The sequence below is a fragment of the Dipteris shenzhenensis genome, chromosome 1 (genome assembly GCF_047967505.1).
Source record: "Dipteris shenzhenensis isolate YYH24624 ecotype China chromosome 1, Dip_SZ_1.0, whole genome shotgun sequence".
NCBI classification, from domain to species: Eukaryota; Viridiplantae; Streptophyta; class Polypodiopsida; order Gleicheniales; family Dipteridaceae; genus Dipteris; species Dipteris shenzhenensis.
In genome coordinates, this window is record NC_141596.1 from 28,599,726 (window position 1) to 28,613,654 (window position 13,929).

The 13,929-nt window shown below is 44.0% G+C and overlaps 1 protein-coding gene across 2 annotated transcripts in view; it reads right to left on the minus strand.

The window, feature by feature from the left end:
* GI (gigantea protein (GI)) overlaps positions 1 to 13,929 on the minus strand; it is a 31,679-nt gene that overhangs the window by 17,268 nt on the left and 482 nt on the right. Inside the window, exons 2-8 of one of the 2 annotated variants that reach the window (XM_087373904.1) lie at positions 6,189 to 6,260; positions 5,990 to 6,044; positions 5,734 to 5,876; positions 5,215 to 5,501; positions 4,975 to 5,033; positions 4,558 to 4,798; positions 4,300 to 4,450 (exon numbers count right to left, since the gene is read on the minus strand). In XM_087373904.1, coding sequence (XP_087230030.1) covers positions 4,300 to 4,450; positions 4,558 to 4,798; positions 4,975 to 5,033; positions 5,215 to 5,501; positions 5,734 to 5,876; positions 5,990 to 6,044; positions 6,189 to 6,260 — 1,008 coding nt within the window. Of the gene's footprint in view, positions 1 to 4,299; positions 4,451 to 4,557; positions 4,799 to 4,974; positions 5,034 to 5,214; positions 5,511 to 5,733; positions 5,877 to 5,989; positions 6,045 to 6,188; positions 6,261 to 13,929 lie in introns of both variants that reach the window. The other variant, XM_087373897.1, reaches the window with a different exon arrangement.

A 13,929-nucleotide genomic window follows, 5' to 3' on the forward strand; every position in this document is an offset into this window, starting at 1 on the left:
CGATGGGAAAATTCAAGTGTGCCTAGAACCCCCCAAGTGCTGCAACCCTCATGGGTCCACAAACATTACTATGAACCAGATAAAGCTTGCGTAAAGCACCAACTCTCCCATCCTTGGGAAACGCAGCACGGAGCATCTTACCAAGCAAGCATGGTTCACTAACATGTTTGGTAGGCATATGCATTTTGGGAAGATCCACAACCATATCTTCCTTATATAACTTCACCAAGGCTCCAAAATTGAAGTGTCCAAACCTCTCATGCCACAAATGAGTATCTGCCATGATAGAATCAATAGCAAAGGCATGTGCATCGGCAAGTGCAGCATCATCATCCGAACATCTGTCATAAGCATCAAGTCTATAAAGACCTCTTGACAATGTGCTAGTCAAAACCATGGTAAAGGCATGTGTAGCATCATACACTGCACACCTAACACCATCAAAAAGAACCTGAAAGCCACATGTAGCAATGGCTAAAATAGAAATGAGGTTCTTACGAATGCCTGGAACATAAAGCACATGCTCTAGAGTGACAATACCACCAGAGACATAAGTAAGAGCAGCTTGCCCAATACCTTTCACGGTATATGATGCATTATTGGCACATGTAGCACTTCCCCCCTTAGATGTAAGCTCCAATGAGCTGAATAACTTCATGTAGGAAGTGATGTGCTTGCTAGCACCACTATCAAAGAACCAAGCATCACGAACATCTGAAATAGCATCATGAACATCAAGATTACACTGACATGTAACCAAGAAAGCCCAATGCTGGTCTTGTGCGAAATTAGCGGACTCATGTCGATCTTCTGCACTAGAAGAACCAGATACTACAAGACCAGACTCTTTCTTTTTCTTTTCAAATGCTATGCACTTCCTGCATTCAAAAATATCATGCCCACGTTTCCTACAATAATTACATCTCTTCTTCTTTTTGTTGTCCCCTAATGAAGAGGCACCATGTGAATGATCAGAATGGGAATGAGAGGATTTTCCAGCTGAAACCTTCCCTTTACCTTTTTGTTTGTGATGGGCAGCAAATGCTTGATCACTAGCCATAGTAGCATTGTGATTCACACAACTTTGCTCCTCCTGAAGAAGAAGAGCAACAAGCTGGTCAAATGAGAAATGATTGGCATCACCCCTTGCAACCAACCTCAAAAGCCTTGATATGAATCAAGCAACCCATCAAGAGTATTAGAAACCAGCTGAGAATCAGGGATAATCTCACAATGTTGGCCAAGTGCTCTTTCAAATCCTTCACATTAGTGAGAAAGGCATCCATGTTACCACCCTCATCAAGCTTTAAATATTTCAACTGCCTGCGAAGATAGGCAACCCTCGCCTCATTCCGCACCTGATACAAAGATGCAAGCTGATCCCATGCTTGCTTAGCTGTCTTGCAAGACCGAATATGAGGGATAATAACCCGTTTCACTGAAAGAGCAATCAAGGCATGTGCTATGGCATCACAACCATCCCACTGAATTTGCTCCTGTGAAGGAGGCAAAGCACCTGGAGCAGGAGGTGTAGATGTCCTAGCAGTAGCATTAGAACCATCACTTGAAAACCCATCACCTGAAAAAGCAGAAGCTGTAGGTGTAGCACCAGTAACAGTGCGTGTAGGCCTAGCCTCAGAACCTGAAACAATATGCCATAGATTCTTGGCAACCAAAACATGTCCCATCATGTATGACCACATGGGATAATTGGTGCCATCAAGCTTATCATCAGCCCCAATCATTCCAAACAGATCATCCTTGTGGCTAGCCATTGATGCAAAAGGAGTGCAAATGATAGCACTATTGACAAAGGGAATGCAAATGACTGCACAAACCTCAAGGCTTTACTGCAAGATTGCAATAACCAACCCCAAAAAAACTAAAATGTTATGACCTTCAATGCACCAGAGTGCATTTACAAGGCCCAAACACGAAGGTAGATTGAGAATGCTACTCCAAAAATGCCTCAGAAGGCTCCAAAATCAAGATCCGGTGGTGGAAAAGACCTCAAACAAATGCTGGCAATCCCGTACAACCTGTAAATGCACTGCTGTCAATTCCATACAGAAGTACAGCAGCATTAAATGCGTCAGAAGAATTGGCACAAATTCCGAGGCAGGTCCGTACAGCAGTCAATGGCCTGTCAGCAATCCGTACATGCTGTAAATGCACCTGTCTGCAGTTCGTACTGTATTAAATGATGCCATACAGGTCTGTACTGCTGGCACGAGCCCCGATGTGGACCAAAATGCTGGGAAAAGGCTGCTGCAGATTCCAGACAGGTCCGTACCACATGCCTTGAATGAATGCAGCAAATAATGTTGTACAGCTCTGACAGTCTGTGTACGGATGCCCGTACTGCAGTAAAATGCAGTCTGCAATGCCTTCGTACAGCAATCAATGCTCTTGTCGGAGACCGTACTGCATTTAATGGACCTGACAGCAGTAAATGAGGCCGTACACAGCAGTCAATGAGGCTGTACACAGCGCCGTACAGTCACAGGTGCCACAGCAACAGTCCGTATAGCACTAATGGCAGCTGTCAGCATCCGTACCAACAATAAATGAAGCCTGCTGTCCGTACAGACTACAATGTATGGACGGCTGTACACCACAAGCGCAAATGCACTGAAAATGCAGAGCCAGCTGAAGAATGTTCACTTGTGGCAGACGAAAATGCAGTAGCAGCCTGAAAGTAGAGGTTTTGGTGACAGAACTGTACAGAGCAGCATTCAATTCAATGCCCACACGTGTGACGAAAAGCTTCCGTACAGCTTGAAAAGACTGTCAAAACAGCTCCAAAGGCGAGGACAAAGCTCGGGGAGGCTGCCAATGGCTGGAGGGTTGAACCCTAACCTGCTCTGATACCACTGTTGGGTGTGACAGGCAATGGAAACCCAGAAAAAGAGAGATAGAAAGCCAAAAACGAGCTGCTATGATCAAAATGCTGCAAGTACAAGTGTGGAGGCTCAAGGGAGAGCCAACATAACAAAACCCTAGGGCTAACTGCCCGAACTGGACTAAGTGTTCTAACTAACCTAGATGGTACATAAACTAACTGTACCAATAGTCCTAACTGACTATAACTAGGCCTACAAGGCTCATACCAAGGTATAAGTGGCATCTATGGATAGCCCATGAGATGGCGTACAATCAAATGTGGCTTTCGATTCTCCCTGAGACATAAGTTGGTACTAGAGTTTCTAAGATTGCTTAACCCCTCTCCATACACTCAAAATATTCTAATCTCTTATGCCCCCTACGTGATGACCTATAACTTGACATAACCTTTTTCCTCTCCATCTCACTCAATATAACTCCACTTTTTGAGCCGTCTAGACCCGCATTCTTGTCTTGACTAATCCTATTGATAAGCGTACCAACTTGGAAAATATTGGGTACTCATGTCGGCCATGCACATATAATATAATGAGCAAGAGGAGATCACCTTGTAGCAATGTGTAGAGGTTGGCACTAGATAAGCTTGGATTGACTCTAATAGTGGATTGACTCCAATAGTGGCGATGAGCTGGTCAATCCTATTATACCAAGCTCTTGGGGCCTTTTCCAGCCCGAATAACGCCTTCTTCGACTTGCACAGCAACTGCTTGCGGACCTCATGTCCATCTGCAATAGTGGCCAACCATGATGGGCCGCTACATACAACACTATCCGAATGGGTTTCATGTGGGCTTTAGGAGCAAAGTCCCATCGTAGTTCAGCCCCTTGACCTGAGCATACCCTTTTGCATCAACTTGTCCTTTTACTTGTCCAAAGTGCCCTCAAACTTATCACTGACCTACGCCTTCTACTTCAATGGTCGTGGAGTGAGTGTAGGCCCAAAATGGGTCATTGAGAGGAGATGTTGGAATATGAAGGTTCTTGCCCACTTGTGAGGCCCCAAATGATTGTGGCAAAGGAGCATGACACCTCCAAGATATTATGGAAAGAGATAGGTACCATGCGGGCAATTGTAGAGGCTTCCAAATGGGGAGATGTGAGAGGCTCCAAGATATTCGGTAAAAAGACGAATGCCATGCAGGCAATTGTAGAGGCTTCCAAATGAGCATAACTTTAGACTGTCTACTTGGTTGTCTACTTCTAGTCTTGTGTGCGTTTTTATGACTTGCGTGCACATGTCTGTGTGAGACACCCATGACGAGGCTAGAAAGCACACTTGGACTGAGTTCTGCAATGTCCTCCACAAAGGACTATTTGAAACAGTCCAAAAACATAGCAATCTATTATATGAGCAATCCTTCCAAAATGTTGAAAAAGAGGAAAAGAAGGAAAAACCTGCATTGACGAGCTGTAATCTTCCGCAGCCCGAAGAAGCTCTACTAGCTGAACTGCAGCATCAAGGGCGTCCGGTGCCCATGATGGGGGTGCCTCCAGAAGACCTAGAAAGAGTCGCTGAGTTGCACCAGGTGTGGCAATTGCATAGTACCTGAAATCAGGATTCCAAAACTCAAACAAAGTTTCTACAAATAAGTTTAAAAACCCTATATCAACTGTATAAAGGAATACCATTGGTGTATACGTGTTCAGGATCACCTATGAAATAATCGGGCATATGGCTCGAGTGGTGGTAATCCTGAAACCAAATGCTCATCCATAGCCGTTGCTGGAGGAGGAAGTAACAAGGCTGGGACAGCAGCAGCTGTGAGGTCAGCTGTTTCATACCGAGAATCTTCATCATCACATACACTAAGAATCACTGCAGCTCCATTGGCAACAGCCCATCGAGGAGTTGATGGCATCAACTGAGGTTGTTTTCCTGGTCCACGAGCACCAACTGCACAAGAACGACAATTCAAGCATCACTGACTCGATCCTCTCACAGGATAAAACTACAGCTCTGCTGCTGATATTTCAACGAGAAAAAGCTGGTAGCAAATCGCAGCCTTCTTCATCCATTCAGAAAACTGAGCTTGGGTACTTGGAATCAGGGTGATGAAACATATCTGGCACCTGTTGTTGGAGGTTTTAATTCTCCCCCTGCAGCATACTTCCCCATTACACCTCCGCACCTAAATGAACAAGAACTCAATAAGAAAGTTCCCAAACCTTTGCAAAAAAGATTCATATTTCAGCAAGCAACTTTGTAGACATGAGCATGGTAAAACTACAGCCTAAACATCACTTAAGTGGCCAATATTCCTGAGATTCAGATACACATGACTAGAAAAGGACAGTCAACAGAAAGCATACCATCGGAAATAATCACTCCTGACGCCTAAAGGTGCAGCAAGTAAACTATCTGTTATCCATGGAGTTAACAGTCTAGTTGGAGTTTTTCTGTCATAATCACGATGAACCCCAGCTTCCTCAACTCGGCGATCTAAAGCTGCACTGCTGGAACTGGCTGCACTATCCAGGATCGTACTGGACCTCGAGCCAGCAGGAGCGTTATCAGCTTTGTAAATTGGCCGATTGTAGTGAGTTAAGACTCTAAGAATTTCTCCACAAGCAAGGGCCCACTGCTCAGACAAGTCTTTCTGCAAATGCTTTATGAAACCAGGAGGACTTTCTCAAGTAAGAAAGACTTTCAAGTCTCAATCTAATGACAGCATGTCCAAAGATTGAAAGAAGACAGGAAATTTTTTCCCAAACCAAGAAGGGGAGACATTCTGAAACTTTTCAAGTGGGCAGAAAATATAAATGGACATAAGAAGACAGACAAATTAAAGACATTTGAATTTCAGGACACAATTCACCTTGAAGACATACCTCACAAGACGGGCTGAACAAAGAGATAAATGACCGAAATGGTGGAGTATTTTTGTCATACAAGAGGGTTCCATCAATGATGCAAGACAATAACGCATGCAAAATAGCATGACCATGCTCTGGGTGGTGTAAAATAAATCTTGCTGCAATACAAGACCAATATTCTGTTATGTTATGGAAGTAAAATCTTGTAAAGGTAAGCATAGGAAGACAACACATGTTTGACAAGCAAATACACAAAATTGATAAACTTTACCGAGGACATCATCCAGCAGACACACTTCTTCATGAGGATAATGATTGCGCACAAGCTGCAAACTCATTTTGCATGCAAAGGAAATCAGAAGTGTTCATATAGACAGCTTTTCTGAAAGATGAGGAGTAAATTACAGCAGATAAAATAAAATAAGATCAATATATGCATGTTTGCTCTTTAGCTTATTCATCAAAATTACCTCGCTGATGTCATTGCCAAAGGCCTCGGAAGCGAACTGACCAAACAGTTCGACATAAGCCAATATTTCTGTCTGCAAATGCATCCAAACACGTATGAGTGATACAACCATGCAACAGTCTAATTTACATCCAACCGGAAAGAGCGGGGCGTGCGCAAGGGGAGGGGGGGGAGAGGGTGTTTCCAAACCAATCACATGTCCTCTCTTCCACACTTGATGCTCTCTTTTTCAGTTATGCCAATATATATGTGTCAACCTCTACAACTAGAACCAGCAAGCTAGAAATATGCCTAACAAATGGTAAAACTATCTGACAGGTCAAGTCTATGTTTTGAAACAGTGCAGTCAAAATGCATGCCCTGCTGTGTGCGGATCTTGCGATGGGGCTGTGAAGGCAAAAGGCGGGTGATCAAGGGTGTGGAAGTGATCAAATTAACTCAAGCTCGTTTTCCAGGAAAGTTGCAGGAAACAAACAGGATCTCATATAAATTTCAGAAATCATCCTCAAAAGGTCTCATCCTTTATTGAATTTTTGTATATGGGCTGCTTGTCAAGACATAGAGCTGTAAGATGATTTTGCTTATAAAATCTTGACCATAGCTTTCCCAAAATCAATAAGCACTTAACTGCTAATGAAGAGAGGGAATGTAATATTTGATGTTCAAAATCTTTGAACGCACGATGCTTCAATTTGCATATCTCTGTTCTATCGAGTATTGTAAATGTATATATAGATTGCCTTACCATTTGTGAACCCCTTGTCTGAACATCATACTACATTGTCCAGGGTGTCCTATTCACACAGTTCAATGATGGATGGGATGCGAAGCCTTTACCTATTAGGACCCCGACTTCTTTGGTAGCAAGATGACTGCCAAGAAGCAATTTGCATATCTCTGTTCTATCGAGTATTGTAAATGTATATATAGATTGCCTTACCATTTGTGAACCCCTTGTCTGAACATCATACTACATTGTCCAGGGTGTCCTATTCACACAGTTGAATGATGGATGGGATGCGAAGCCTTTACCTATTAGGACCCCGACTTCTTTGGTAGCAAGATGACTGCCAAGAAACAATCTTCCCATCTAGAGGTAAAAATCTGAGTTGATTTGGAATGGAGGACACTATATGCCTTCATAAGACTCGAATATATCCAATCTTACAATCAAAAAAATTTTATAGAAACAAGCGAAGGAGCAAAGGAAAGGGAGTTTGTATATCACCAAATTTATGAGTAAAAAGGAAAAAAAAAAAGGTTTTTTTTTTTTTTTTTTTGGGGGGGGTGGGGGGTTGGAGAGGATGCTTGATGCTATCTCTGCCAGTATGTATGTGAGTCTTCCTCCGGCGAGCTAGCACTTGTCCGAGAGGAGTGCACTGTGGAAGCATGCAAGAGAGAGAAAGAAAGAAAGATATATAAACATCCTCGAAAGGCCTCATGGGCCTATGGGACAAAGTACATCAAGAGAAGAAACTCATACAACCCTCTGCAGAGATAGAGGCAATGGCAACTGTATATATAGCAAAGGAGTACACCAGCAAAGCAAAAGAGAAATACTATGGAAGCGATAACACAAATTGGGCAAGGCTATAAATAGCCTACCATGTAGACCGACCCAAGGGCAGCCAACTGGCCACCCTAGGGCCAATCAGCAGACCAGGCTGGTCGGTTGACCTGACCTCTAGGTCGGTGTGACCTGACCAGGGTTAGGGCCATAAATGGCCTGCCTACCAGCCCTAGAGGCTGGGGCCAAAAAACACCCCCAACAGCCTTGAAAAAGGTGCTTTGAAAAAAGGCCTCCAATCTCAGCCTATCCTCACAAAAATAAGGGCGCGCACACACCTGAAAGCCCTCACTCACTATGAGGTGCATATAACTCCAACACCCTCCCTCGCAGCTCATGGTGAGCATATAATCTGAATAAAGATGTCGATGACAATGCAACCATGGACTCTCCAACACTAGTATACCAGATTCACCTCGGAGAGAGCACCAAATAACTTGGATCCTCAAACAAAAATACCTCCTCGAACACAGAAATGTCCTCAAATGTGATTTCCCAAGCCAGACGCACTGAAGTCCTAGTGGGGTATAATGATATGTGGTACCCACGGCGAGCTATATCCTCCAATGAGCTCATTCGAACGCTGATACTCACCAAGTGTAGTCTCTGCGCCACCAAACAATGAGCCTCAAACTCAACTACTCCATAGCTCAACATTGTTACCTTGCCTGCCATGATGTCAACTCATTAGGGCTAGAAGCAGCCCACATACCCTCCCACTAGCCCTCCCCAAATGTGACCCGTAGGAGGACCCAGAACTAGCGCTAGAACGCAGGGGTAGTGATGGCCATAACAGCCTTGGAACCTCCAAGCTGACAAGAGGAATCCGACTTTGAGTCCTAGTCCTTGGATTTCCATTTTTGGCCAGATGTCCTCGTTTAGCGCATTTAAAACACTTGCTTTGTTTCTTCTTGTGCTCACTGCTCAGTTACAAGGGCTTCACCGCCACCTGAAGTAGCACCTACAGTCACACTAAAAGTAATCCTGAGCTTCTCCTGGGAGATAAGAGCAGACGAATCCTCTACAAGAAGGGAACTCAGATTAACAAAGTCTAATTTGTGTGTTGTGACCTGGCTCCTCAATGCTCATGCAACCATGTCATAATCTGGAGGGAGCTTCACAAGGATGAGCACGCCAACTGACTCGAAGTCAAATCAACACCCATAGCCAATACAACCTAGAAATCTGATACCATGTGAGAGTGCAGTGCATTGCAGTGCGAAAGCGTTTGTGTGTGTGTGTGTGTGTGTGTGTGTGTGAGAGAGAGAGAGAGAGAGAGAGAGAATCTGCACATATAGAGGCAATGGGAACTGTATATATAAGAGGAACACATCTGCAGAGCAGGAGAGAAACACTCCAGAAGTGATAGCGTGAAGAGGAGTGGGCAGGGCTATAAATAGCCTGTCACGTAGACTGACCTAGGGCCCAGGGGCAGCCAACTGGCCAACCGCAGGGCCAGTCAACAACCATGCTGGTAGGTTGGCCCAACCTCTAGGTCAGTGTAACCAGACCAGGGTTAGGGCCATAAATGGCCTGGCCTACCAGCCCTAGAGGCTGGGCCAAGCAGCCTCCCCATAGCCTTGAGAAAGGCCTCCAATCTCAGCCTATCCTCACAGAAATAAGACGGCCACACTCACACAAAAGCCCTCACTTACTATGAGATGCATATAACTCCAACAGCACTATGCCTAACACATGGTAAAACTATCTGACAGTTTCGAGTCTGTACTTTGAAACAGAGGAGTCACAATGGATGCCCTGCTCTGTGTGGACTTGTCCTGGGGCTGTAAAGGCAAAAGGAAGGGGTGTGGAAGTAATCAAATTAACTCAAGCTCATTTTCCAGAAAATTACAAAATCTCTTATAAATCTCGGAAATCCTCAAAACAAGGTCTCATCCTTTTGTTGAATTTTTGTCTGCAGGGTACTTGTCAAGATAGAGAGGCATAAGATGATTTTGCTTATTGAATCTTGACCATACCTTTGCCAAAAATGATTTTGCTTATAAAATGATATAGAGGCATAAGATGAATTTGCTTATAAAACATTGACCATATCTTTCCCAAAAAGCAAGAAGTACTTAGGTCATTTAGCTTTTCAAAGGGTAAATCATTTATGAATACTGTGGGTGACTTTTGGAGAGCACTGTGGCATCACTTCGATCTTCCTGGCATCCATAATGGTGATACATAATGAGCACTGCAAGTGAGGAGGTGGACACAATATGGACATAGAGCACAGGATGCAACCTAATGAAGAGAGGAATTGTAGTATTTGATATTGCAATTCTATGAACCAACGATGCTTCAATTTGCATATTTTTGTTCTATCGACAGTTGTAAATGTATGTAACAATTGCAATCCCATTTGTGAACCACTTGTTTGAATGTCACAATACATTGTCAGGGCTGTCCCCGAAGGTGGTGGAAGGATGGGATGTGAAGCCTTTACCTATTAAGACCCCAACTTCTTTTGGTAGCAATGTTGCCTGACAAGAAAGAATCTTCCCATTTGAGGTAAAAAATCTCAGTTGATTTGGAATCGAGGATGAGTATACATGCCTTTATAAGACTAGAATATATCCAATCTGACAAACTAAATAATTTTATTGAAGAAGCAAAAGAACAAAACAAATTTAAGAGTAAAAGAGAAAAATAGAAAATAATAATAACTTAGTAAGCAAAGCTACGCTTAGTAATTGAATGAGAGAAGCAGGCTTTCAAACAAAGTTATTGGAGGTTAAGCCTAAGACAGGAGAAAGAAACAAAGGTATTGGGCGATCTCTGAAGAAATCCTAATTAAACAACCTGAAGTTAGAGTTTTCACCAAAAAAGCAACAATGTATCGTTATCGCATCACTGAAAAGATTCCCTGGGGTGTTCAGCTATTAAACCTGCTACCCTGTTTGCTGAGATGGCAGCACTGCCACGTTTACCTGCTGCTGCACCTGTGAACACTGCTGCTGCTCCTGCTGTCCAGCCATGGGGCGCTTCATGAAAGTTGTCTCCATGGTCACACAGGTGTACTAGCAGATGTACTTGCTATTCTCAAAAGCTTATGACATGGCTTCCCTCTGCTACTCATGGGTTGGCACATGTGCTTTATTTATATCCATGCTGTCCATTCTAGGTGCCCTAGCTGAATAGAGAGCCAGTGATGACACAACGTCCTATAAAAGATATCCTATGGACAATGAATCTGACAAACTGGAGCTTTTGTAGGCCACTCCATTTCAATCAGGCTCTAAAGTCAGAGACATAAGCTGCACTGTTTGAAATTCTCTGTGACCTTGGCTTCGGGACAGATGATGGCTGCCAAGAAATAATCCTCCAGAAAAGAAGAGCTTAACTCATTTGCCCTTTCCTTAGAATTTGGAGATTTTTAGCACTTGATTTGAGACCTGATTACCTGCCTAGGGCCAGAGTCCACAGTCTCCTTGAATGTCAGGGACCTTGTGTTGTTGCCATCCTGATCTGACTACAGATCAGTGTTGCTGTTGCTGCTTTAAGCCAGATGTGGTTTGCTGCCACATCAAAGTTATTATGCGTGTTGCTGTTCCTGTTGCTGCTTGAAACCAGATGTGCTTTTTTGCTGCCACAACTCCAACCAGCTCTTTTCCTGCTTCGCTGTTGGATCCACAGAAGTCAGCTCTTCCCAGAGCTGTCAAAGAATAATTCTCTGAGCTGCAGCAGTTGTGTCATCTTAGCATATGCGCAGGCCAGACGTGACCAAACCCACCAAATATGAAGCCTCCCATACCACGAGCTTGTGGAAAGTACTCTTTACTCCTCAACAAGCACCAAGGAGCTCGCATCCAACAATTTCCTATGGCGACCACAAACAAATGGGCCAGTGCTTCCCCCTGCCCAATACCAAATGAGATCGCATTTTTCTCAGTACTGCAGACATGACAGTCACTGAGCCCTGCAAACCTGACAACTAAGTTCTGCATAATGGACCATGTGGCCTCCGAACAAGTAAAGCAACTGAGTAAAAGAGCACAATTCCCCTGGGTTGCAAGGGATTCCAAGCCAACATTCAACTCAATCCAAAGCTGCAGTCATGATTATCACTGCTCTGGTGAGCTCTGCAAACCTGAGAACCAAGGTTCTACATAATGAACCATGTGGCCTTCCGCTACTGAGTGAAAGAGGGCAGCTAGTATTCAATTCTGGACTGAGTCAATTAACAAGTACCCGCTTGTGAGAGATTTGAGCTTACATGTCTGACACATTCACATCACCAAGGAGCTCTGGAGGCCATTCTCGATCCAACAATTTCCGATGGCGACCACAAACAAATGGGCCAGTGCTTCCCCCTGCCCAATACCAAATGAGATCGCATTTTTCTCAGTCCAACACTGCAGACATGACAGTCACTGCTCTGGCGAGCCCTGCAAACCTGACAACTAAGTTCTACATCATGGACCATGTAGCCTCCGAACATGTAAAGCTATTGAGTAAAAGAGCAAAATTCCCCTGGGTTGCAACGAGTTCTAAGCCAACATTCATTTCAATCCAAAGCTGCAGACATGATTATCACTGCTCTGGCGAGCTGTGCAAACCTGAGAGCCAAGGTTCTACATAATGAGCCATGTGGCCTTCCACTACTGAGTAAAAGAGGGCAGCTAGTATTCAATTCTGGACTGAGCCAAATATGAAGCCTCCCATACCACAAGCTCGTGGAAAGTACTCTTTACTCCTCAACAAGCACCAAGGAGCTCCGGAGGCCATTCTCGCATCCAACAATTTCCAATGGCGACCACAAACAAATGGCCAGTGCTTCCCCCTTCCCAATACCAAATGAGATAGCATTTTTCTCAGTCCAACACTGCAGACATGACAGTCACTGCTCTGGCGAGCCCTGCAAACCTGACAACTAAGTTCTACATAATGGACCATGTGGCCTACGAACATGTAAAGCTACTGAGTAAAAGAGCACAATTCCCCTGGGTTGCAAGGGGTTCTAAGCCAACATTCATCTCAATCCAAAGCTGCACACATGATTATCACTGCTCTGGCGAGCTCTGCAAACCTGAGAACCAAGGTTCTACATAATGAGCCATGTGGCCTTCCGCTGCTGAGTAAAAGAGGGCAGCTAGTATTCAATTCTGGACTGAGTCAATTAACATGTACACGCTTGTGAGAGACTTGAGCTTACATGTCTGTTACATTCACATGGTCGTATGGGAAGTGAGTCTCTTGTAAAACCAAAATCTGGCCTAGCGGGAGCTTCGATATTAATTTATTCCTATAGTGCCTCTACCTTATCGGCGAGTCCTAAATAAAGCATTCGGTAAAGCTGCAGGAGCCATGAGTCACCGTTGCAATACGTCCTGCACAGATCCTCATCAGTGACCCTCATAAGCATTCATTCGCAGCTGCCTTAGCTCCAAAAAATATTCCCTACTCCAACTGCACTGATTAAATTCAAAGATCCTTCATTTCGTTTCCCCCTTAGAGTGCATTCCCACGAGGCTGGAATCCTCAACCAAAAGGGAAAGTAGGAAATTCTTGCCATTAATGGACGACTCCACAAAGGTTGGAAAATTTTAAAGAGCTCCTATTTTCAAGGCTAACATCAATGTCTTTTCTATGGGGAGGGGGGGGGGGGATCCTAACATCAAGCTTTTGGGAGGTAGAAGCTCCGGTTATATAGCTTCATCTCCAGCAATAGAAAGGCCTGATTGATCCCATAGGAGACGGGGAGAACCTTGCGAGGATGCCACCAGACCTTGTTTTTCCACATCTGCTATTTTTTGTGGACAAAGCGAGTATGCTCTCTTACTAAGGACGCCTCCCACATCGGAGCACTTGCCTTCATGGGGCCTTAGACATGATGACAACACTTAAAATAATACTGGATTGGAATCTTTCACGTGATAGAGAGCGTCGAGACCAGCGTCACGATAGAGATAATCAGGTACATGAGCTGACAATTAGAAGGGGCATGATATTGATTTATAATTCGATTAGTTGAGTGCCAAAGTATTAAGCATGTATAGTCTCCATAGAGACTTCTATACAGTATAAGAAGAACTTCTTACTTGCGCATTTGTCTAAGATTTATCATTTTAACATTGATTAGCTATCAACCACAATTTGATACTAGCGCGCGTGCAAAGATATGAAGCCCTTTCCTGCACTGCGGTCTTTTTCTCTAACATGGAGAAGTTCA